Consider the following 26,612-nt stretch of genomic DNA (forward strand, 5'->3'; position numbering starts at 1 on the left):
GTAGAATCCCAGGTCCACATGCATTTGTAGAATAAAGATGCCTGGAAAAAGGGTGCAAGGGTTTGAGGGTAGTAGAGTATTTCTAAAATTATCGATATTCCACTGCTGGGTTGTGATAGTAAAATATCGATAAGTTTTACCAATATTTTACTACGACTAAACCTAGCCCTACTCCAGAGCAGGGACAAGGTCCTCCAGCACCCAAGGCTGAGACACCAAAGTGCGCCCCTCCATCCCTCCCACTCCAGCCATCACACACTGATTGCTATTAGACTAAGAGGGCCACAGGGCCCACAACCTCCCCAACACCTTAATATCTAGTTATCTGGCTTGCAGTCACTGCCATGTATTCCCTTTTCTTATTTCTTTCTGCTTCATGCACAATTAGGAATGACAACTGAATGAATTCTGCGCCCCCTCCTACACTGCGCCCTGAGGCTGGAGCCTCTCCAGCCTATGCCTCGGCCCGGCCCTGCCCTACTCTCACACAGAACCTTCCCTTTACTGATTCCTAACCCTTAGACCCCCCCACCCCATTCACAAGTGGTGCCTAATCCTAAGACCCCCCCCCAGGTGGTGCCTAACCCTAGGACCACCCCCCCAGTGGTATCACACCCTATCCCCGCCCCTGTGGCGCCTAGCCCTACTCTGCCCCTAAACCTTAACCCCCTTCTAACGCAAACCTGTGATATGCGACAAAGAAGTTATATGTGGGCGCACGAATGCGCCCAATTGCCAGCAGGCAGAGTAAATTTCCGCACCCGGAGGCGCCCAAAAGAATCGCAGGCATCGGGGGTTTACAGAAATGCAAATTGTGGCATTTTTTACATTATAATAAGCAGTTAAAGCAAACCTTAAAGAGAACCTGAACTGAAAATAAAAAGTCAAAATAACCATACACAGGTTATACTTACCTCTTGTGTAGTCTACACCTCAATCTCTTTCTCCTCTCCTGCATCCCATTTGTCCACTGTGATCAATGGAATTCTCTGTCCTCCATTTTACTAATGGCCATCACCCCATAACCGCTTCCTGGTCAGCACACTGTTAAACTGTAATATCACCCACTTGAGCCATAGGGAAACATGGGCATTACCTTAAACATGCAGTTGTAACTGACAGCTGCTGATATATATCTGACAACTGGTATATTTCAGTTCCAACAAAATATTGTCAGAACTGGAAGGGATGACTGTAAGAAGAAAATGAGGTTAGTATGTAATATTCATTTGCAGCTGCGTCGTATGTTTAGTTTAAATAATTTTACTCGCTTCAGGTTCCCTTTAAGTGAGGAAACGTTTCCTATAATAGGTTTTTCTTCTACAAATTTGGAGCTAAATTCTTACACACACTGCACGTCTACGTTATTTTTTTTTTTTAAAACATATACAGTAAATGCAAGCATGTTGTCTCTAGTTAGGACATTTAAATAAGAAATTAAGAAAAGGGAGGTGCTAAAGGGGGTGTGGCCAGAAAAAGAGCAAAAACATTAACACTTTGCACACTCGCATGCAAATGTTCAAACAAATGCATTTACAGATTCACTCATCCAGGCACGCATTTGCACGCGAGCGTGCAAAGGATTAATGTTTTTTTTTGCTATTTTTCTGGCCACACCCCATTTCTCATCTCCCTTTCCTTAATTTCTTATTTAAATGTCCTAACTAGAGGCGATGCGCCTGGATTTATGTGTTTTTTTTCTTGTTACTGACCCTTGTGGCCAGGGTTTTAATCCAATGCACTCCCTCCTTCCCCTGTCTGTGATTTTTGTCAGCATGCACACAGCTTATGCTGGTGTATGTGCATGGTGCGCATGGATACATTACGTTAGCTCCCTTGTGCGATTGGTAAGATGCGCTATCTGTCCCAGGAGAGGACGTCAGGATGTGTGCTCCTAATCCCTAGATAGGTTTGTTGCAATGCATGATTGCATGTCTGCACTATGCATGTTACAGGGCCAGAGTTAGGACACCTATGTTTACCTGGGTACTTCTGCGCAGTATAGGTGACTAAGCATAAGAATGCATTCTTCTGTGAACTAAGACCCGGCTTTTAACTTCACTGTAGGGATAACAGGGGTGCCTGGATGAGTGAATCTGTGAATGCATTTGTTTAAACATTTGCATGCAAGTGTGCAAAGGCTTACTGTTTTTACGTTATTTTTTTGTTATGCGTATCAGAGCCTAGTAGTAGTGTTCCCTTTTAACCGTAGCCATTTTGTCCCTTTTAATTGTTCTTTTCCACTTTAGTAAACTCTTGTGAAAGGCTGACACGTATGTAATTATATACAGAAAGGGCCCTTTGCTTTCCTCCATCCAGTGTGATAATAGCAGCGCATCTGTATGACAAGCATTTCTCAGCACGTGTGGTTCTATAATGTATTTCAGAGAGCAATGTTTTTTCCGCGTATATAGTTATTATGCAGTTCGGATTCTTAGTCCATCACAGTGTTCTTTTAATTTTAAAAATACATGCTCATTCAGAGTGTAATTACCCGACATTTGCATAATTACATAAACGCTATGCGTGTAGAAGAAGACGAGAGGACCCGGGGTTCGGAGAGATTGCTGCTCATCCTACACCTGTCCTAATTGTGAGCCGCCGTCGCATTGTGCCGCCTTTAGCATATTCTCATATTTTCAGCTGAAAACACCCGGAACAAGCAGGCGCTTATGTAAGTTTTTATTTTTACACTAAGAAAGCGTTTTGGATGAATTAAAGCAGAACTCCAGACAAATAATGTGGCGTTACCCCCTTGGCTGCCCCGACAGCTTCCAGCTCTCTTGAGATAATATGGAAGAAAAGAAAGAAACATTTGCATCGCGCTTTTCTCCTGGCGGACCCAAAGTGCTTCAGGGCTGCAGCCACTAGGGTGCGCTCCACAGGCGACCAGGATCATTAACCACTTAGCAGTCAAATAAAGTATTTGGCTGCAGGGTTGAATTTTTCCTGCTGCTGGGGAACTTCTCCTTCCCCAGCCTGGCAGGCTCGGCAGTGTGTGTGGCGACAGGGTAAGGAGCTTCCATACATAACTGTCTGGATGGCTATATTGCTGCTTCTTCCTCCACAGTGGCGGCGACGTACTCCCGGCCGGTCTCCTCGGTTCCGATCACATGGTATGACATGTGAACCTGTTACAGCGGTGTCAGCGGTACAGCGCCACCCGGTGGTGTAAGATTCTCTTCCATCTCTACCATCACCCCTCTTGCACCATCAGGTGGCGCTGTAACGCTGACACGGTCTCCTGGATCCCGATCCCATGATAATTCATGTAGTTGGATGTGACTGGGACCCAGAAGATCTGCCGAGAGTTCAGAGCTGCCGGTGGAGGAAGAAAAGAGGTCGTACGGAACAGGTAAATATAGCTTCTTACTTCCGCGTATTGTTTGGCTGCACTAGGCCTTGATCGCGTACCTGCAGTTAGGAGTGCTCTGCGCAGGAGCACTCCGTAGTTGTGACGTATTGCGCCTGCGCAGAGCGCTCCTGGCCAAGGGTGCACGATGAAGGACATGCGTCAGCCGAGCAGTGCCTACGCAGTCAGCCGCGACCACCCCAACCAGGAAGTAAGTTCGGGGGATCAATACGCGGTAACGGAGGGGGGCAGAGGAGAATGAGCGTTGGGCATGAGGAGGCGTCCGAGAGGATTCGCCACTGGGAGACTTGGGCATGGGACACAGCCAGTATATGGCTTATCCTGCTCCGGCACAAGTCCCGGCGGCATAAATACTATTCCCCCTCTAGGTCCACTCGGATAGTGAAGGAATGATGTAATTTGGCCTCCAGCTATTGCTGGAAGGCAAATTACAGTGTTTTAAAAGTAACTTCAGCTCTGTCTTCTGACGGCGCCAAAGTTATTGACTGTGCGCCGCTATAGCAGTAATTCCTATTAAATCTCCTGCGCTGCATTTTCAGTGTTCGCATGAGGAGAGCCCACTGCACGTGCATGCTCCCTGGTCTTACGTTTTTAGGTATCCTTTAAGAATGTAAATCGGGGTGAAAAAAGATTTTGCAATGGGCATATATTGACTAAATGTGTAAAAAAAATACCTGTATTGTGAAATTTAAAGCTAAAGGGAATATAAGAAACAGACAGACCAACAGATAAGTAAGGAGAGGGAAGGCTCTGGGTCCTATAGAGCCTTCCTGGTCCCCGCGTTCCAGCGATGTCACCCGTTTGAATCCCCCGCCGCGGGAGGCTTCCGAAATCTTCAGAAGCCTGAGTGCCCCCAAAGATGGGCAGCTCCGTGCTGCGCCTGCGTGAGCGTGTTTCCGAACCCTCCTGCAGCGGCAGAGAGCAGTATTTGGGGGAGCCAGCACTGGAACACGGGGATCGTAAGAGGAGTAGGTAGGCTCTTATAGGACCCAGAACCTTCCCTCTCTTTGGGTAAGTATTGCGCATTACACAGATAATGCGTCTGGCGTTGACAAAGGTAACAGACAGTGCTTCCTGGTAAAATTGCTGTAGGCTAGTTGCTTGCTGCAAAATTACCAGTCTATTCGCTTCAAAATTACCAGCCTACTCGCTTCAAAATTACCAGCCTACTCGCTTCAAAATTACCAGCCTACTCGCTTCAAAATTACCAGCCTACTCGCTTCAAAATTACCAGCCTACTCGCTGCAAAATTACCAGCCTACTCGCTGCAAAATCACCAACCTACTCGCTGCAAAATCACCAGCCTACTTGCTGCAAAATCACCAGCCTACTTGCTGCAAAATCACCAGCCTACTCGCTGCAAAATTACCAGCCTACTCGCTGCAAAATCACCAGCCTACTTCCTGCAAAATTACCAGCCTACTCCCTACAAAATTACCAGCCTACTCCCTGCAAAATTACCAGCCTACTCCCTGCAAAATTACCAGCCTGCTCCCTGCAAAATTACCAGCCTACTCGCTGCAAAATTACCAGCCTACTCGCTGCAAAATTACCAGCCTACTCGCTGCAAAATCACCAGCCTACTCGCTGCAAAATCACCAGCCTACTGTTCAACAGGCCCTGCGTTACATCCAGTAAAGTTACTTTTTAAATAAAATTCTTGGCCAGCTAGAAGGAAATATGAAGTCAATAAATAAAAAAAATAAACTTACCTGCAGCCCCCTGCAGTCAACCTGTGCCCGTGCCGTCCTTCCGAGACCCTCCAGCCAGCCAGCAGTGGCAACCACCTTAAAGCTGGCCGGCCATGCGCCGCCTCCTCACCTCCCCATGCACGGCAGTGTTCCGCGCATGCACAGTGTAGGGAAATCGCTACTGTGCATTCCCAGCAACAGTAGCACGATCAGGGTGCGTGCGGCTTGGGGCCGCCCATGTGCAGTAGCCTCCATCTAGCAATGACCAGCCAGCTTTCAGGGGGCCGCAGCGCCTTGCTGGAGGGCTGCGTAAGGATGGCAGGGCCACAGGATGACTGCGGGGGGCTGCAAGAAGCCCCGGTAAGTTAAACTGCATTTTTTTTAGGCTTAACCACTTGCAAACTGTAGGCTTACATCCCCCTAGTGACCAGGCTATTTTTTACAATTCAGGCCACTGCAGCTTTAAGGGCTGGCTGTAGGGCCATACAACTCGGCACACAAGTGATTCCCCCCCTTCTGCCCACCAACAGAGCTTTCTTTCTTTTGGTGGGGCTCTGATCACTGCTGGGATGTTTGATTATGTATTTATTTGGTTTTTTTTTTAATAAATTTGCCTTTTTTTCCTTTTCTTAATTCAGACCCTCCCTCCCCCGCCAAACAATGACAGCGATCGGCTATCATAGGCATCAGCCTATGAGAGACGATTGCTCTTGTGCCTCCCCAGAGGACAGCCGAGTGACACGGCTGTCCCACGTACATCGCTGCCATAGACCACAGGGCTGTACAGTGTAAATAGACAGTGGTTTCGCCTTCTAACAGTCTCCTAGCAGCGATCGCCACAGGGAGACTACACTCCGTCATTCAAGACCTCCGTCATGCAAACCCTGCAAACCACGCCCCCAGGACTTAACACCAATTGGCATTACGCAGTCCTGGGGGAGCCACCGAGTTCACGCCTATCGACGTGATCCGGTCGTTAGGTAGTTAAGTAACACTTTTAGATTGGTGGAAGTCGATAGAAACAATAATCCTGTCATATAAGTTGGCACTCCGGCTGTTGAAGGAATTAATCTTTCACAACAAATCGCTGATACTTTGTGATCACTCAAATCTCCTTTCTCTAGGAGTGAGGGCTTGTTTCCATTATGCAAAGAGCCATGTGCTCAGTGCGGCTCTGGGTTGCACGTCACCACCTGTTTGGGGGGGGGTATGGGGGAGGCGCATACGATCCCATTCATTATAATGAATGGGCTTGCGGGCGCAATCGCCCCAAAATGCGTGTAACCATGCGCTACAATTCAGTGGTGAATCGCATCCCATGTATGGAAACCTCATACAGTGCAGTCTATGCACTTTCTGATGTTCCTGCGATCTCGTTTCCATCAGCTGATACGCGCATATGGGATCGAGCTTCAAGGGACTTTTCCCACTAGCAATCGCTAGAGTTTGCACTGAACGCTAGCGATTGCGATTCAGCCAAGTAACACATTTCTCCTCCGCTTTGCGATCGCAATTTCGCTATGCTATGCACTGCATAGAAAAATCGCGGCAATAATCGCTCCGCAGCGCGATCACGATTAAGTAAAAAACAAATCGTGGTAATGGAAATGACCTACCGGGATTCCTATGTTAAAAAGCAAACCGTAGCGATTTGAAAATCCCTAGCGGTTTGCGATTCAGCAATCGCAAACGCTGTAGTGGAAAAGGGCCCTAAGGATTGGTTCACACATAAAAAGGTGTCCAGTCTTGTTAGCTTTTGGCTTGTTCACAATTAAATCTTAACATTTCCGGTCTGGTCCAGTCCTGTCAGTTTTGTATCCGTTTTCTATGGCTGTGTTCACACACAAAAGGTGCACGTTGCTGTTCCAGTCCGGTAAACCTGATACAAAACTGACAGGACTGGACCAGACCGTTAATGTGCAGATTTATGTTTGAACCAAGCAGAACGTACGCTACAGTATAAATCCACTGTCTTAAGTGAACTCGAATAGAGCCAACTACTAGTGTGTCTATTGGGATCAAGGTTTGCCTTTCTCCACTGAAGTAACTGTGTGACTGTAAGTTACAGGGCTATAAAACAGCTGTATGTGCAAATTTCATAGTTCCCTGGCTGGTGGGAGGAAAGTGTGTCTCCCGTCTTATACTTGCCTCCCCCCTCCATCCAGAGAAGTGAGGCTGATGGAATTCACAAGACATAAGAGGAAGTTTGCTTAACACCTGAGAGTTTTAGTCCTGAGTGGGCAGGAAAGTGCTCTAGTTGTCTTCGTGTCACACGAGCCTCCTTCTGGCGATGAGGAATAATGAGTAGCGCTGCTGGTTATAGATGGTCCAGCGATGAAGGTGACAGCGTCCGTTATTCGGAATGTACGGAACCTTGAAGCGGAGGTTTCCGCTGCTATATGCGAGGGATGTAAAGAGAGGCATTTCATCGTCCGCCTCCGGCGCTGATATCTCTCTGGCTCCGGCGCTCTGCCAGCTATCTCCTTTGTGGTTGTCTGTGCCTGGGGACACTAGTGGAGTCCCCACTGGGGACATGTATTTTTTATATTTTACATTTTTAATTCATAAATGCCGCTGAAGGTTTTGTTATGGCCTAAGGTTAGTAGAACAACATTAATTTAAACTACATGCTATATTAACATCACTGGGTTTATCTAAACTCCATACCTGCGTTTAGATTCACTTGCGTTTTAAATTCATATAGCGTTACAGGTCCACTTTATCCCATCTGCCCTATCCCCCTCTGTCAGTCCCTTTATTGGCTGCCATTTACACAAAGGATACAATTTTAAAAAGCTAATGCTAGGTGCACACGATAAAATTTACCTGCCAGATTGAGTTTTTCCAACATGTCCGATCTGAATTTCAATCGATTTTCCAAGCAATTTACATAGAAGTGATCGGAAATCGATCGGAAAATCAATCTGGCAGATAAATGTGCCAGAAAATTGTATCGTGTGTACTTACCATTGCTCTTGCCTACAAAGCTCTCTACAACCTAGCTCCTTCTTAAGGTAGCCATACACTGGCTCTCTGATCGAATCTGATCAGAGAGGGATCGTATGGCTGCCTTTACTGCAAACAGATTGTGAACCGATTTCAGCATGAAACCGTTCACAATCTGTGGTGTTGGTGCTGCTGCCGCTCCCCCCCCCCCATACATTACCTGCTCCTCCGGCGCTAGTCCCCGCTGTCACTGCTGTCTTCTCCGCTCTGGTCTGGTCTCCGGCATGCTTCACTTCTTCCTGCCCGGCAGGAAGTTTAAACAGTAGAGCGCCCTCTACTGATTAAACTTCCTGCCGGGCAGGAAGAAGTCAAGCATGCCGGAGACCGGACCAGAGCGGAGAAGACAGCAGAGACCAGGGGACTTGCGCCGGCCAGAACAGGTAATGTATACCCGCTGTATTGCGTCGGTCGTCAGGGCATTCGAATGCCGCTATCGACGCAATCCCGACCCGCCGGCGATCGAGAAAAATCTTCCGCACGGACGGATCGTCGAGAATCGACAGGAACGATCGATTTCGGACGGAATTCGATCGTTCTGTCAGCGGTGTGCGCGGCAATTTCACAGCCGATTCGATCACTGTGAACGAATCGGCTGTATATCGGCGGGAAAATCGTTAGGTGTATGGGCCCCTTTAGACAGATCAACTTATTTCCTGATACCGTCCTACACGCAATCTCCACTTTGTCAACAATGTTCTCCTGTCTCCTTCTCTGGTCACCTCTTCTTACTCCGGCTTACAAGACTCTTCTCTCCTCCTCTGGAACACCCTCCCTCAACACATTTGCCACACACTCATACTTAAAGTGGACCGAAATAAAAAATACAAGGTTTCAGAAATTAAATCTATTTTCTAAATTATAATAATAAATAGCAGCCTGTGGCTTGTTTTCATATGTGGGCTTTTAGCCGTGCTTATGGAATCTCGATCGCAGGGACATGGGAGAGTGCATTGACTGCACTCTCTGATGTTTCTATACATGCGCTGTGATTAAACACTGAATCACAGCGCATGGTTGCCTGCATTTTGGGATTGCGCCCGCAATCCTAATAATTATACTGAATGGGATCTCAAGCACCGCCCCCCGGGGGAGTCCCATGCAGCGCAGAGCTGCTCTGACCCACGGCTGCTGCACTGCACTTATGGAAACAAGCCCTTATTCCTTTTTAGGTGCAACCTGAAAACTCAACCCTTTAGGCAAGCATACTCTCTTACCCGGGACACTTCAGCCACTGACCACCTCATACACAGCGTCACTTCACCTACTGTCCTATCCCTTAAAGGAAACATCATTCAAAATGTGCTGCCCCATGATATATACCCGGGGCTTGCTCCAGCCCCTTGCAGCCGCCGACCTGGGGTCCCGCTGACCTCGAGGTCGTCCTCTACTGCGCCTGTGTGAGCGCCTCTGTCACTCAAGTCCACGTTGTCCGCAGCGTACCGCGCAGATGCAGAACTACTGAAGACAACGGGAATTTGACTGACAGTCACGTTCGCACAGGCGCAGTAGTGGACGACCTCGAAGTCAGCCTCTGCACCGGCGGGGACTCCGGGCCAGCAGCTGAGAGCGAAGATGCTGCGAAGGACATGTCGGCTGGAGGAAGCCCTGGGTATATAACATGGGGCAGCACATTTTGATTGAGGTTTCCTTTTGAAGGAACCTTGAGCTCAGGCTCAAAACGGAATTTGGACTTACCTGGGGCTTCCTCTAGCCCCCCGTCCCAGCCGGAAGGCTTACCTGGGGCTTCCTCCAGCCCCCCGTCCCAGCCGGAAGGCTCTCATGGCTAGAAGCCGACAAGCATGGAGTTAGTAGTGGTTAATAGTTCATTTAACCACTTCACCCCAAGGCGGTTTTTACCTTAACGGTAAAGAGCGATTTTCACCTTTCAGTGCTCATCCCTTTCATTTGCCAATAGCTTAATCACTACTGATCACAATGAAATGATCTATATCTTGTTTTTTTCTCCACCAATTGGGCTTTTTGGGGTTGATATTTGTTTTCAGTAATTACTTTATTTTCTATGCATTTTAAAGGGGAAATACAAGGAAAACATGAAAAAATACACTCTCCAATTTCATCCCCTATGGTTTTAATATAAACATTGCTACTGTACATAAAACCCACACATTTTATCTGCCTATTTGTCCTGGTTATCACAAGATTTTAATTATGTCCCTAGTACAAAGTATTGTGACAATATATAATTTGGAAATAAAGGTGTATTTTTTTTGGGGGGGAAGTGGGGGTTTCACTATTTTCATGTGCACATGCACGGGGATGCACCCGCAGGAGCGCGCGTGCGCACAGCGGCAGCAGCACTGTCTGACTTGTAAAAACATCCTGGAGCCATTAAGAGGCTCTAGCAGGACGTTATTATAAGTCAGCATGTCATTAAGTGGTTAAAATCTTTAATTGCATATACCAACCTTAAAAACACTCCTGAACAGGATTAAAAACTGGGGAGGTACATTTCTTTCATAGTAAAATGAACTATAAATGACTTTTCCTATGTTGCTGTCACTTACAGTAGGCAGACAAAATCTGACAGAACCAAAAGGTTTTGGACTAGCCCATCTCCTTATGGGGGATTCTCAAGGTTTTCTTTATTTTCAAAAGCACTTCGTGAATAGCAATTGCTCCGTCCAACTGCCAAAGTTGTGTGCAGCGAGCAGGGAGGCTGGCCAGCATCTTTGTATAAATTCTTTTTGAAGAGTGTCTATTAAACAATAAAGGTCATGCTGAGAATCCCCCATGAGGAGATGGGCTACTCCAAAACCTGTCGGTTCTGTCAGATTTTGTCAGCAACATAGGAGTAAAGTAATTTATGGCTCATTTTACTCTGTAAGAAATGTACTTCTTATTTGTATGTGTTTACATGTATTTTAAATTTTACAGTTTTTTCCGCGATAGTGTTTTTTTTTTTTAAAGGGAACCTGAAGCGAGTAAAATTATTTAAAATAAACACATGACGTGGCTGTAAATGAATATTGCATACTACCCTTACCGTCAGTTCCTCTCGGAAGCTCACCATTTTCTTCTTACAGTGATCCCTTCCAATTCTGACAAGATTTGGTCAGAACTTAAATATACCAGTTATATGTCAGCTGCTGTCAATTACAACTGAATGTGCAAGGTAATGCCCATGTTTCCCTATGGCTCAAGTGGGCAATATTACAGTTTAACAGTGTGCTGACCAGGAAGCTGTTATGGGGTAATAGCCATTTTTAAAATGGAGGACGGAGAATTCCATTCATCACAGTGGACAAATGGGATGCAGGAAAGGAGAAAGAGATTGAGGGGCGGACTACACAAGAGGTAAGTATGACTTGTGTATGTTTATTTTGACTTTTTATATTCAGGTCAGGTTCTCTTTAAAGCTACTTATGAGTCACAGACCCAGTAATAAAGGCCGTAAAGCTGGACTGGTCACTGGAGGCGCAGTACGCAGACAGTTTCTAGCAATCGCACCATGTGTTCCCATAAAGCGGATTTAGCTGCTATTTGTTGAGTAGGAGACATAACGGGCAGTGATTCCAGGAATGGTGCTTGTAGTCTGGCAGACGGGTGTCGTGTGTCATGCACAGGCCTCTGGTATGGGACATGCCCCCTCCTCTGGCTCCGATGCCTGTCCTGCGCTGCCCACTATCACTCATTACTTTTATTAATGCTAATGGCCGCAGCTGAGGGGGGCCGCGCACTGCTTCCCGCATATGCATTATTTACGGCAGAGGGTCATTTTTCTGTATCCTCTGGTGCCTCTTCTAATATGGATTAGACAATGGCAGACTTTTACACATTGTGCAACTTGCATTATTGATACTGAAGCATCCTCCACATGCGAGGAAGACTGCTCTTGTCCTTATAAAGAGAGCTGCTTTATTATAATGTTTCTGCTTTTCACATTGTCGCTTCTCACAGGGGGCCACTTCATAAAGGTTGGCCATTGCCGGGCTCTTTTGTTTTGAAGATGAACCAGGCAAACCGTTCGGTGCGCAGAAAACTACAATTTGGCCTCAATTCACTAAGCAGTTTAGAGTAGTCTACAGATGGTTTTTAGTCTATTGATTGTTTTGATATAACGTGTTAGGCCTCTTGCACACTGCACGCGATTCAGATTCAGATTCCGCTTTTTAATCAGTTTTTACATCCGATTCAGATTCCGATTTGCAGTGTGCAGGGAGCAAACTGCAAATGGGAATCTGAATCGGATGTAAAAACTGATTAAAAAGCGGAATCTGAATCGGAATCACTTGCAGTGTGCAAGAGGCCTAAAGGTGGCCATACACTGGTCGATGTGCCATTAGATCGACCAGCTGACAGATCCCTATCTGATCGAATCTGATCAGATAGGGATCGTATGGCTGCCTTTACTGCAAACAGATTGTGAATCGATTTCAGCCTGAAACCGATCACAATCTGTTCAGCTGCTCCTGCCGCCTGTCCCCCCCCGTATACATTACCTGAGGCTGGCTCCCGGGCATCTTCTCCGCACTGCACCGCACCGCTGTTCTTGCTCCATCCCGGCGCTTCCTGTGTTACTCCGTGACCAGGAAGTTCAAATAGAGCGCCCTCTATTTCAACTTCCTGGTCACCGGAGTGACACAGGAAGTATAAGCGTACACTGGGACATGCGGAAATGCGGTGCAGCGAGGAGAAGAGGACCCCGGAGCCAGCTTCAGGTAATGTATACATGCTCGGATCGGGCCCGAATCGTACGCCGCAAGCGACGCGCTCCTACCGCCGGGCGATCGAGGGTAATTTCCCGCACGGCGCGATCGACGGTCCGATCCGATTTCGGGAGGGAATCGGATCGGCGGGTGCGTTTAGCGCAAGCGATTGGCAGCAGATCCGATCCCAGGATCGGATCTGCTGTCGAAACGGCCGTGAATCGAGCCAGTGTATGGCCTGCTTTAGACCTGTTTTTAGATCTGGTCTAACATTCAGTAATTACACAATTCACAAAGGCAAATAAGGAGTAACCACGCCCACTTTTTCTGACAGAGATTAGACCAGCTGATTTCTGTAGGTAAAGTAGTTCTGTGAGGTATTTTAAATGTGAGGATGGAACCTTTTGAATTAATTATGCAGGAGTTCAATTGTATGCAGAGGAGAGCAAAGGAGAAGGATGTCAGTCATAGTTTGCGAATTGCATCTTTTGATCATTTCCCCTGCTTTACCCACCTAATTACCAAATAGTTTAGACCAGGTCTTAAAGGAGTTCTGAGGGGGTTCTGCTAAGGATAAAAACTGCCACGGCTTCTATCAGCCCCCTGTAGCAGTAATGTCCCACGCCATCCTCCTCCGATCCCCTGTTCGCTGCCGCCGGTCCCGGTCTAGCGCAGCACGCCGTCCGACTGTGGCTGCGCGGCCGTGCTTGCTCCCGCCCACGTCATCAGAAGCTTACTGTGCAGTTGCAGTAGAAGAAAACGTTGTACTGCGCCTGCGCAGTAAGCGTCCGATGACGCGAACGGCAGCACGCATTATTCGGCTATGACAGACGAATAATGCCCGGTGCCAGCGGCGGGGAACGGCAGATCGGAGGAGGACGGCGTGGGACATTACTGCTACATGGGGCAGATAGAAGCCCCAGGTAAGTGGTGGTTTTTATCCTTAGCGAACCCCCACAGAACCCCTTTTAAAACAGGTCTAAAACATTTGGTAATAGTGAATTCCCTTTGGATGCAACTGACCAAACCGTCAGTAGACTAAAAACCATCAGTAGACTAGTCTAAACTGCTTAGTGAATTGAGGCCAACTGCAAAATGCCCCACCTGCTGAAAGAGCATTCATTTTGTCAATGCTAAACTTTCACTTCTAGTCACACCCAGGTTATGCAGGTGCTTGTTTTTAGTTTAGTTAGAGGTAGGGCCCCTCCCACAGAGGATGACCTCATCGTGGTGGGAGCAGGGCCAGTTCTCTCATGAAGCAAAGTGAAACATTTGCATATAGGCACAGAGATTACAGGGGCAGCATGATTGTACTGTGTGTTTACACTTACAGCATGCAGAAAAGGTGGAGAGCGAGGTGAAGAGATCATCATTGGGGAAAAGCAGCTTGTTCTGCTGTGTGAGGAGTCTGACAGTGAGTGAGGAGGGGGGAGGCAGGAGAGCAGTGGTGTCATTTGACTGAGAAGGAATGGAGGCCGGCCGACTGGCTGAGGGTGAGAAATTAGTTTGTCACAGACTCACAGCCGGCCAGTGTGCTATTGTGTTAGGTGGGGAGCACGCATCCTCGCAAGTTTGCCTTATGCAGCAAAAAATCTAGAACTGGCCCTGGGTGGGAGGGTGAAGTCAGGGCCGGGCCGAGGCAGAGGCAAGAGAGGCTCCAGCCTCAGGGCGCAGTGTAGGAGGGGGTGCACAACTCACTCAGCTATCATTCCCCTATTGTGTTTGAAGCAGAGAGAACTAAGAAAGGCGATACATGTCAGTGACTGCAAGCCAGATAACTAGAGATTAAGGTGTTGGGGGGGTGGGGGGTTCTCTTAGTCTAATAGCAATCAGTGTGTGTTGGCTGGGGTGGGTGGGATGGAGGGGCGCACTTTGGTGTCTCAGCCTTGGGTGCTTGAGGACCTTGTCCCGGCTCTGGGTGAAGTACTTCATAATTTGTATGCAAGCTATTATGGAAACCAATGTCCTCTAATGGTAATTTGGTGCATCTGATTTGAATGCAGGGAGTGCATGTTGTCTATTAGTAGGCTCTGCACACTCATGCAGCTAGTCATTTGGGTGCAGTTTGTCCTGAGTAGCGCTGCCCTTCTCCATAAGTTTATTCTATAGCCAGGTGCTCCCTTTTAAAAGCTTTGCAACTAGTGCATATGCAGCGCTTCTGTTTTGGGTTTAAGGTGCGTTTGTTTGTCTTTGGGTGGCTCAGCCCATCTCTGTTGGTACCCAATCAGAGGCTGCCTGGTGATGCACTGTTCTATCCTTTTTTTTAAAGGATACCCCAACTGAAATGTGACATAATGAGATAGACATGTGTATGTACAGTGCCTAGCACACAGATAACTATGCTGTGTTCCTTTTTTTCTTTCTCTGCCTGAAAGAGTTAAATATCAGGTATGTAAGTGGCTGACTCAGTCCTGACTCAGACAGGAAGTGACTACAGTGTGACCCTCACTGATAAGAAATTCCCCTTTTTTACCTCTTTCTTGCTCTCAGAAGCCATTTTCTGCTAGGAAAGTGTTTTATAGTTGGAATTTCTTATCAGTGATGGTCACACTGTAGTCACTTCCTGTCTGAGTCAGGACTGAGTCAGCCACTTACATACCTGATATTTAACTCTTTCAGGCAGAGAAAGAAAAAAAGGAACACAGCATAGTTATCTGTGTGCTAGGCACTGTACATACACATGTCTATCTCATTATGTCACATTTCAGTTGTGGTATCCTTTAATAGAACAGATTGCCCAGCAAACTCATGGTGAACCAGAACTCCTAGCAGTGTGTAAGGGGCTACAAAGGGCCAAAAAAGCCTCCTTGCTAAAATGCGATGCAAAACAGAAGGTATTTGCGATAATTCAGGTTGGAGTGTGCATATGTCTCCCACGATGCATTGCTGCTGAAATAAGCAAATCATCCTGTGTTGCCCTTAGAAGCTAAACACACCTCCAGAACCCAGGGCTGTGGAGTCGGTACAAAAATCCACCGACTCCGACTCCTCGACTCCGACTCCTCTAATTTGCATATTACAATCTTGATTGAAAGTATGTAACGTGAAATTTGTCTCTTAATTGCCAACGCTTAGGAATTTTAAAAGACAACTGAAGTGAGAAGGATATGGAGACTGCCATATTTATTCCCTTTAGTCATAGACTAAATCTAGTCCTTGGTAAGAGTACTTGTAAAAGGTACAGAGCGGAACAAAGAACATCTATCAGGCCCTAGGCAATGTAACTGTGGGTACATGTAAGAATTATGTGCAGGTACTCTGCAGGGGAATGAGGAGATTCTTCCTCTATTACACATTCTTCATGCACAATCTGAACAAGGTTTATGGGTGACAGACAACACCTCTGTGTTCAATGTGCACAACATTCTCAGTGGATTCCCTGCAGCTCTGTGGAGAGTGCATATGTAGAGTATAGTACTACTGTGTAACAAAGTAAACCTGAGAGATGAAATTAAAGTTTTATACATACCTGGGGCTTCCTCCAGCCCCCTTCAGGCTAATCAGTCCCTCGCTGTCCACCTCCACCACCTGGATCTTCTGCTATAAGTCCAGGTACTTGAGCCAGTCTGGCGTAGTGCGCATGCACACACTCCGCCGCCAGGAGCGTACTACACCTGTACAGCACTATTACGCAGGTGCAGAACGCTCCTGGCTGTAGGAGCGGCACGTGGCTGGATTGTGCTGACTGGCTGAATTACCAGGACTCCTAGCAGAAGATCCAGGTGGTGGAGGTGGACAGTGAGGGACTGATTAGCCTGAAGGGGGCTGGAGGAAGCCCCAGGTATGTATAAAACTTTTCTTTCCCACCTTCTCAGGTACTATTTAATTCGTAGTCACCAAACCAAATTTTAACAACATATCAAATTATTTGATTTCATCAGCAAAGGGAGTGCATACATTTGCATAAATCAGAATCAACGCTGAATTATTTCCATCTCATTGACCATCTCTATTAGTGACACGGCTACACATCAGGCTTTATACTTACAGCATATATGTTATTTAGTATATATGAGATTCCTGTGTACACATCATATATACAGTCACAACCAGATGTGTATATCTGACTTTAAAAATATGGGGACTGCTTTATTGAAGCAGCACAAGTAACTCATTTTGATTGGTTTATTTCATTTTTGTGGACTAAGCACAGCTATTACTGTATGTATAAAATACATTTATGATGACTATTATCTGAGAAATAGATTTTTTTTTAATATTTTCTATTTTAATTACAGTTACAAATTCATTAGGTGCATTTTTTCCCGACTCCGGATGTTATGGAGACTTGAAGCCGCTTCTTCAAACTTCCCCCATGCGGAGATGACGTCATCGCGATTTGACGTTTCCAAAATTCCAAAATGGCGATCTTGGTGGTCGCGATTTTGGTTTAAATTCGATTTATTGTTCAGACCTACTGTCCAAGCTGATATTGTCTTTTCTAACTACTTTCTACTACTTGTTATTGGTAGTTTGTAGGTAACATGAGACACCCTTTCATGTGAGGAAGCCCGAGAAAAAGGATAACCACAGGGCATCGGGATTATCAGTGTAATTGCGGTGCCCCCTTCCCACTGCGACTATCTGGCGCAATGCAATGTTTAAACAAAATCGCACTGCTTGCTGCAATTTTTGGGGTTTTTTTTTGCATTAGGTTGTAGTCTATGGGAGTGAACGTGATGAAGATTTGCATTAGATAAGGGGCTGTAAGTGCCAGGATACAAAAAAAGACACCGCTATTTTAAAGAAGTCACTGGACTGGTCTTGGGGCTTTAACCCTTTAGCAGCCAAATAAAGTAAAACTTAATTTTTCTGCAGGTCCGAATCTTTCCTGCCGCTGGGGAAGTAGGGGTATGCAGAGTGGCAGCAGGGCGCTTTTATAGTTACCTCTCTGGACTGCTGGATTGGCATCTTTCTCCACCGCGGCGGTGATGTAATTCCAACATGTCTTCTCAGTTCCGATCACATGATAATTATTCACAAAAATCATCGAAAACTCCTAGATCTATATATTGCTGTATATTGAATGTAGCCCTCTTAGTGATGATCAGCCTACCTAATTAGCTATGTGTAATTCATGTGCCAGAGCATTATTATTTATTTATTGTATTTATAAAGCGCCAACATATTTCACAGTGCTGGACATTAGTTTAGGTTACAGACAATATTTAGGGGTGACATACAGCAATATGACAATACAGGAATACAAGAAAACCAGATCACACAGCACAGTATGAGTACCAGGTAATGCTTAGTCAGTCACTGGAGGGGAGCATGGAGATTAGGCAAGTCTAGTTCACTCAGATCCGTAGGATGGGTGTACGGAAATGGAGGGGCATGATCAGGTAGGAGACATAGGAGGACCCTGCCCAAAGGCTTACAATCTAGAGGGAGAGGTAGGGACGCGAGAGGTAGGGGACCAGAGTTCAGCTGGGGGTTTAGAACACTAGTGAGGGGTGGTAGGCCAAAGTGAAAAGGTGAGTTTTGGGGGCCTTCTTGAAGATGTTGAAGCATTATGGGAGGCCAGGTATATTTTGTACGTTGCCATCTGTGATAAATGTCAGAGTGTAAATCAGAGAGAGGAAAGATTTTACAATGGACAAACACTGACTAAAAAAAAAAAATCTATAAATTAATATTGTAAAAAAAAAAAACACAGTTCCCCCTGTAAAGAAAGACTGAAGCCTTAAAAATATCTCTTTCTACTTGCCAGTCCTCTTCAGCAATAAGATCGTAGCTGAAACGCCTCATTACCGCGGGAGAATGATGTCTTTATACCCCCCAAATCTCCAGGGCAATATTCGGGGAGCACTTCCTGGTAGAGGTAGAGCTTTGCGCAGTAGCTCTGCCTCCGCTAGATTCAATCTCCGCCGATTTCCGCCTCTCTCCGCCCCTCTCAGTCTTCTTTCACTGAGAAGGGCGGGAAGAGGCGGAGATTTACTCCAGCAGAGGCAGAGCTACTGCACAAAGCTCTGCCTCCCCGGGCAGCAAAATCCACGACCTGGAAAGTTGTGGAATTTTGCCCCGGGATTTGGGGGTATAAATACCTCGTTCTGCCGTGGTCTTGCGGTGTTTTAGCTATTATCTTATTGCTGATGAGGACTAGCAAGAAAAAAAAGTTTTTTTAAAGAAAACCTGTATTGGGAAAAAACCTCCCCTGGGGGGTACTCACCTCAGGTGGGGGAAGCCTCCGGATCCTATTGAGGCTTCCGCCCGTCCTCCTCGATCCCACGGCGGCGGAGATAAAGCTCCCCGAACAGTGGAGATGTAAATATTTACCTTCCTGGCCCCAGCGCAGGCACAGTATCGACTCTCCGCTCGGAGATAGGTGGAAATAGCCGATCGCTGTCGGGCCGCTGTACTGCGCAGGTGCAAGTCGCCTGCGCAGTAGAGCGGGCCCGACGCAGATTGTCTATTTTCGCCTATTTCTGTGTGGAAAGCCGCAATAGCGCACCCGCTTAAGCCAGGAAAGGTAAATAAATCAGCGCTTGTCAGGCTTGTCGAGCCTGGATTGCGGGACACTTCAGGGGAGCCAGTGCTGGACTGCCTGCAGCTACAGGGGAGGGGGAAGCCTCATTGGGACCCTGAGGCTTCCCCCTACCGAGGTGAGTACCCCCCAGGGGAACTTTTTTTTTTATACAGGTTCTCTTTAAGGCTTCAGACTCTCTTTAAATAGATCTTTCATCCAAGGGAGTCTAGCACTCAGTATCCATCCTGTTATTTCTCTGTGAAAAGCACATTGATGATAGTGTCCCTTTAAACCTTTTATTTCTCTTTTCGTAGCCATCAGATCGTTTACAGTAATTGCAGAAATTAGATTGGTTGTCACTTAAGACCTTGCTTCTTCTGTTTTATATATAGATTTTTTTTTATTCAATTCTACAGCAAATGTGTAACATGTGTTTGAGCAGATCTGCAAATTAACATATTGTTTTTCATGTGGGAATAGAGAATGGAGAAGCATTTGTATTAACATCGCTCTCTCTCTCTCTCTCTCTCTCCCCTCTGTAGGTGTATGATCGCTGATGAGGCAAGTAGCTCCATGTTTATTTCTTGTCCTATTTAAACTCTGTAATAGCGTTCCTGCATTTATTTTAATAAGAATTTACATTTTCTTTGTCCTTCATTTATTCCTGATATTATCTGCTAACCTCTCATGCTAACTATGATTGCATTGCTTGTAACTTTGTTTTACAAGTTTTCTGTTCTTTATGCACTTTTTGTGTGTCAGACTTACTTAAAGGACCACCTTCGCAAAAAAAAAAAAAAAAAAAAAAAGGAACTTTAAAAATACATTGGTACACATAACGTATTTTCCGGCGTGTAAGACGGCTCCCCAACTTTTCCAGGTAAAATAGAGTTTGGGATATACTCATCAAATAAAAATAAAAAATCATATACTGGTGCAATGTATTAACAAATACTGGTGTACTGTATGTGGTACCCAGTATATAGCAGTATACAGAGGATTGACTGGTTGGATTGGTCAACTCTTGCTAAGTGGATTGGTCAGCTCTCCCTGTCCCCCTGTTTATCAGAGCGATATGGAAGAATAGATTGCGCTGTGCCCATAAAACACGCCTCTTTCACCCGCCTGGCCCACCCTTGTATCCTATTTACCTCCTTCTCTGCCTCTCAGATCTCACACATGTGCGCCTGCGCCGCTTCACTACAGTCCTCAGCAGCGCGATCTGAGAGGAGGTAACAGGATAGGGCGGATCATACGGGTGGAAGAGGCATGTTTATGGGCACAGCACAATCTCTTTCTTCCATACCGTGGGCGTCCCAGACCTTGCAGCGTGAGGGGTGAGCTCCCCCCAGCATATGCGGCATCTCCAGCACCCGGTAATTAATCATCAGCATGTCACGTACGTGCATCGCGTATCAGTATTGTGCATCACATGACATCCGGCGTATAAGACGACCCCCGACTTTTCAGAAGGGTTTCAAGGGTTAAAAAAGTCTTATATGCCAGAATATACAGTACTAAACTACATTTTGCCCAGAGTAACGCGGTATAAACTACTCTTCTCCTATGTTGCCATTGCTTATAGTGGGCAGTAAAAAAATTCCCGTTGGCACGGCAGGAGATTCGGGAAGGAAATCGCAAAGCTGGAAAGTGGACCTAAGCGCTGGAAAATAGTTTGCACAGTTTGTATTTCTCTGTTACATTCTGTAATAACATTTGACATTTGCTTTGGACACTAAGGGGCTATCTCTGCCTCTAAACTCCCTTGAGGGCAGGGTTCATACTGGTCGGTGTTCCTGCTCGTTTTCTGCATAGGGAAATCTATTTAAATTGAAAACCCATGTTAATCAGTGGCCGACACCTTGGCCAGTGATCAGCCTGGTGGAACCATTTGGCTGATCGTTCCCCAAGAGCATTGGTCTCCCCACTTAACTGGCTTCCATGTGACATCGCTCCCGTGCTGCTTCGGGCTTCTCAATGATCATGCGTAATAGTAACTGGATCTGTCTGCACATCCGTCATTCGCATATTGTTTCAGTGTTTAAATTATTCAATCAGGTGTAAAAACAAATAACATTTATGATGCGTCTCAAAGCGTTTGGGCTGCAATGACTAGATAGCGCTCAGTAGGCAGTAGCAGTGTTAGGGAGTCTAGCCCTATGACTCCTTACTGAATAGGTGCTGGCTTGTGGGAAAATGTATCAAATTTCTCTGGTCAAAAAAAAAAAATTAAATAAAAAGTTAAAAAAAAAAGTGTTTTTTTTTTTTTTAATATTGTATAGCTACCTGTTTTATGGCGCTTACTGAACAGTATACCGTACTTCTCCATGTTTGCTAGCAGGTAAATTTTTAATCACTTGCCATGTTAAGAAAATCACTGCTAGCCACAGATGGATATGCAAAAGTAATTGTTAAAAGCATTAAGCCCCAGTTAAAATAATGTTTTTTTAAATGTGTTTGAATGTTTTGTTTTTTTCAAAGCTAATTGTGTATAAAAGAAAACAGTATTATACAAAACGTTTTGGTAAAGAAAAAATACCATGTATGCATAGTTTTTTTAGCACCCTCCAGATCAGGCTTTCCCAACCAGGGTTTCTTAAGTACTCTGCAGGGGTTCCTTGGCATTTTACCCCATCGTGGGGGAAGTACAGGGTGGGCCATTTATAAGGGTACATTTTAATAAAATTGGAATGGTTGGTGATATTAACTTCCTGTTTGCGGCACTTTAGTATATGTGAGGGGGGAAACTTTTCAAGATGGGTGGTGACCATGGTGGCCATTTTTCAATAGGAAGAGGGTCATGTGACACATTAAACTTATTGGGAATTTCACAAGAAGAACAATGGTGTGCTTGGTTTTAACGTAACTTTATTCTTTCATGAGTTATTTACAAGTTTCTGACCACCTATAAAATATGTTCAATGTGCTGCTCATTGTGTTGGATTGCCAATGCATCCCTCTTCTCTCACTCTTCACACACTGATAACAACACCGCAGGAGAAATGCTAGCACAGGCGTCCAGTAGGACGCAGGAGAGGAGAAACATGGACATTACATTCTGTTGTAACTGACAGCTGCTGATATGTAACTAACAGCAACTGGTATATTTCAGTTCTGACAAAATCTTGTCAGAACTGGATGGGAACACTGTAAGAAGAAAATGGTGAGCTTCTGAGAGGAACTGACGGTGAGGTAAGTATGTAATATTCATTTACAGCTACTTCATGTGTTAATTTAAAATACTTTTACTCAGTTCAGGTTGCCTTTAAGGTGGCTTTAAAGAGCACCTGAACTGAAAATAAAAAGTCAAAATAAACATACACAGGTCATACTTACCTCCTGTTCAGTCTACTCCTCAATCTCTTTCTCCTCTCTATCCTAATGGAGGACAGAGAAATCCATTGATCGCAGTGGACAAACAGGAAGCAGGAGAGGAGAAAGAGATTGAGGAGTAGACTGAACAGGAGGTAAGTATGACCTGTGTTTGTTTATTTTGACTTTTTATTTTCAGTTCAGGTTCTCTTTAAAGTGTACCTGAGATGTAACTAGTTGCTATCTTTATACTTACCTGGGGCTCCCTCTCTGTCTTCTCCGTCCGTTCGCTTCTTTAGATATCACTCCCGGTATTCTGGCCAGTGTGCGCGCCCCCACCGTGCTCCCGTAATCAGGAGTGTTCAGAATACTCCCGGGCATGGGAGCATGGCGGGGGCACACACAGCCGTGCATGCGCAAAATAGAACGTTACCAGGAGTGATATCTAATGAATGGAGCGTCCGGAGAGGACAGCGGGGTTGGAGGAAGGCCCGGGTAAGTATAAAGGCAGAAACCAGTTATATCTCAAGTTTACTTTGAGTTGCTTACACACATTCAAAATAGTACTCAAAATCTGTTGGCCTTCATACTACATCGAGGTGGTAAAATTGGCCAATCAAAATTGGAGGTGTGTATGCACCCTAAAAGGATTGTTCTGGCCTTGTGAGCTTACAGTCAATGCAAAGCCAGACTTCGTCTTTAAAGGGATGCTATCTTGTAAATAATAATGCACAAACCCTTTAACAAAAGATGCATTGCCTTCTCATCTCCGCGTGTTCATTATAGTACCAGATCTGTTTATGGAATCATTCCTCATGTAGATGTAATTATATGATAACACACACTGTTAGTATACACCCCGAGCGCCATACTTTTACCTTATGAATATGCAAATATCAGCTTCAGCTGCTGAAGGCAAGTTTAGTTTTCCGAATTAAGTGAAATGAAAGATAATTATTACTAAGTACCATATTTCATACATAGGGACGCGTGTTATCCTAAGCGTGATCATCCACTTAGAAAAAGACAGCCTTTCTGTAACACTGAGCTGTTTGTGAAAGGTTTGGACAGTGCAGGGAAGTTTGGCTAGCCTGGTGATTCTTTCATCGGAGCACCTGATTGGCTTACTTTTTCTAAGTCAGTGGTTTGAATTATTAGAGTGGTCAGTAGGGCAGCCAGAAAATGAGGATAGTTTAAAAGGTAATCATCATGGTGATCTCTATATTCCTCTTGCTAGAGACTCGCTTTAAACACTTGAGGACCGCGATGTTAAACCCCCCAAGTGACCAGGCCATTTATTACTAAATGGGCCACTGCAGCTTTAAGGCTTTGCTGCAGGGCCGCACAACTCGGCACACAAGTGATTTCCCCCCCACTTTTTCCCCACCAACAGAGCTCTCTGTTGGTGGGGTTTGATTGCTCCCCCAATGTTTTTTTTTTTTTTTTTGTAAATATTTACAATTTTTTTTAAAATGTATTTATTTTTTTAAATGTACTTATTATTATTAATTTTCCCTCCCTCCCTCCATTAGTCAGCCTGTCACAGCGATCGGCTGTGATAGGCTTCAGCCTTTCACAGCGGATCACTCCTGTGTCCTCCAGGGGGACAGCCGTGTCACACGGCTGTTCCAAGTATAGCGCTGCCTTAGATTGCAGTGCTGTACGTAGTTATTAGACGGCGGTTTCACCAATCGCTGCTGGGAGACTGAAGGCGGAGCGGAGATGCGTGCGCATCGGCGCACGTACCTACCGCCCATCCAGGGCTGTGGAGTTGGAGTCGGAGTCGAGGAGTCGGAGCAATTTTGGGTACCCGGAGTCGTGATTTCATAAACTGAGGAGTCTGAGTCGGATGATTTTTATACAAAATCCACAGCCCTGATAAGTATTAGACTAAGGAGTCTGAGTCTGAGCCATTTTGGGTACCCGGAGTCGGGGTTGGAGTCGGTTGTTTCACAAACTGTGGAGTCGCGGTTGTAGTCGGAAGATTTTTTGTACCGACTCCACAGCCCTGCTACCATCCCCATAGGAAGCCATTCATGCCAATCGGCGTATAGTGGTCTTGTGGCTGTCGCCGTATTCACGCCAGTCAGCGTGGAGCGGTCGGCAACAGGTTAAAGAGACATTGAAGTGGAAAAAAAAATATAATCTAATGATTTGTATTTGTAGTACAGCTAAGAAATAAAACATTAGGAGCAGAGACACAAGTCTCATATTGTTTCCAGTGCAGGCAGTTTTTATCCATGCAAAAGAGCCGTTGAGCTCCATGACTTTCAAAGTCGCAGAGAGCTCTGTCTTCTGAAGCTTGTTATCTCAACTGTCAGTCATTGGAATTTCTTTTTCTCTCCAGAGAACAGTTCAATGGCCTGCTCTGTAAAATAATTTGGAATGCTGAGTAGTGTGTAAACTGAAAATATTAGAGAATGATGCAGTGTTATATACCTATAAATAAAAATATGAGAATACTTTCTTTGCTACTAATTTTCTAGTAATTATCCGTACTACGCAACCAATTCATTATATCATAATTTCTTTTCCGCTTCAGTGTCTCTTTAAGGAGTACCTGACCTGAAAATAAAACGTATAATAAAGTAATGGTGAGTTTTAAGGGTGCAATTAGGAAAAGTCTGCACACCCATACAAGTTACAAGCTCAGTGCAATATCAGGGTGCTAAATCTAGTAAGTTGGGCTACCTGAGCTCTAGTCATACAAATACAAGTATTAACTACTTGCTGCATGCCGTGCAGTATATTCACGGCCCTGGAAAAAACAGGATGCACCAGGGCCGTGAAAACAAGTCTGCAGCGGCATGCAGCCGCCGCTCGCTCCCGTTCGCGTGTGCGCGCACCGCCGTTACCGCCGCATAGAGGGGAAGTTAATGAATGGGACCGCAGGTCCCATTCATAAATCTAAGTCCCCGATTCAATGAATACCAGCGTCTACGAGACGCCGGCATTCATTGTATCTTCCTGTGTTACACAGCCACGGATTACTTCCGATTCACGTGCTTACGTACGTGAATCGGAAATGACGACTGAGGACATCTTGTGGCCAAAAAGTATATTGCACCAAAATTGCTTTTTATTTAATAAAAATCCCCACACTGACTGATATCATTAACTATTTCCCTCCCACACCCTCCCATAATACCCAAACTTTTTTTTTTTATTTATATAAGGGGGGGAAAAATTACATCAAAAAAAAAAAAAATATAAGTAGTTACCTTAGGGACTGAACTTTTTAAAAATTTATGTCAAGGCAGTATATTACTATTAATTTTTAATTTATGGGCGTGTAATTAGTGATGGACGCAAAACTGAAAAAATGCACCTTTATTTCCAAATGAAATATTGGCGCCATACATTGTACTAGGGACATTTTTTGAACGTTGCAATAACCGGGACAAAAGGGCACATAAAATGTGTGGCTTTTATCCACAGTAGAATGTTTTATTTTAACACTATAATGGTCAAAAACTGAAAAATAATGCATTTTATAATTTTTTTTTCTTATTATTCATGTTAAAATGCATTTAGTATAAAATTATTCTTGGCATACTGTAACTCCCAAAGAAAGCCTAATTGGTGGCAAGAAAAACAAGATATAGATCATTACGCTGTGATTAGTAGTGATTAAGTTATTGGAAAAAGAAAGTGAGGAGCGCTGACAGGTGAAAATTGCTCTGGTCCACAAGAGGAAAAATGCCTCAGGTGTTAAGTGGTTAAATATTCAGTGTACAAAAATGGATCAACATTACAAATGCAGCTGATTCATGCTTTGGAATACAGTAGGTAAATGGCAATCACCCATCCCAAAATGCACAATGGCTGCATGCAGTAGGAGTACAGCAATTAGTAACAATACAGCACAATATAAACAGCAATATGCAGAGCAGCAAAACGTGACAGAGGTCATAACTGGGCAAAAGCCAGCAAAGAGTCCTTTATCCTGACAGCGCTGTTTCAGACAAATGTCCTTCTTCAGAGGGTAGTATGCAAGAGGCTTCCTTTGGCTGCTGTAGCGATGTTTGGCAAATTTCATCTTTTAAATACACCTCCTAATGACAAGAGCCCGCGCTGGACACTGGGGCCGGCCC

The 26,612-nt window shown here is 45.2% G+C and overlaps 1 protein-coding gene across 1 annotated transcript in view; it reads left to right on the forward strand.

Moving 5' to 3' along the window:
- Positions 1 to 26,612, forward strand: part of ZRANB3 (zinc finger RANBP2-type containing 3) — a 413,220-nt gene that overhangs the window by 64,122 nt on the left and 322,486 nt on the right. Inside the window, exon 3 of the mRNA XM_068245929.1 lies at positions 19,749 to 19,767. Within this exon, the coding sequence (XP_068102030.1) occupies positions 19,749 to 19,767 (19 nt within the window). The remainder of the gene's footprint in view (positions 1 to 19,748; positions 19,768 to 26,612) is intronic.

Source organism: Hyperolius riggenbachi, chromosome 7 (genome assembly GCF_040937935.1).
Source record: "Hyperolius riggenbachi isolate aHypRig1 chromosome 7, aHypRig1.pri, whole genome shotgun sequence".
NCBI lineage: Eukaryota > Metazoa > Chordata > Amphibia > Anura > Hyperoliidae > Hyperolius > Hyperolius riggenbachi.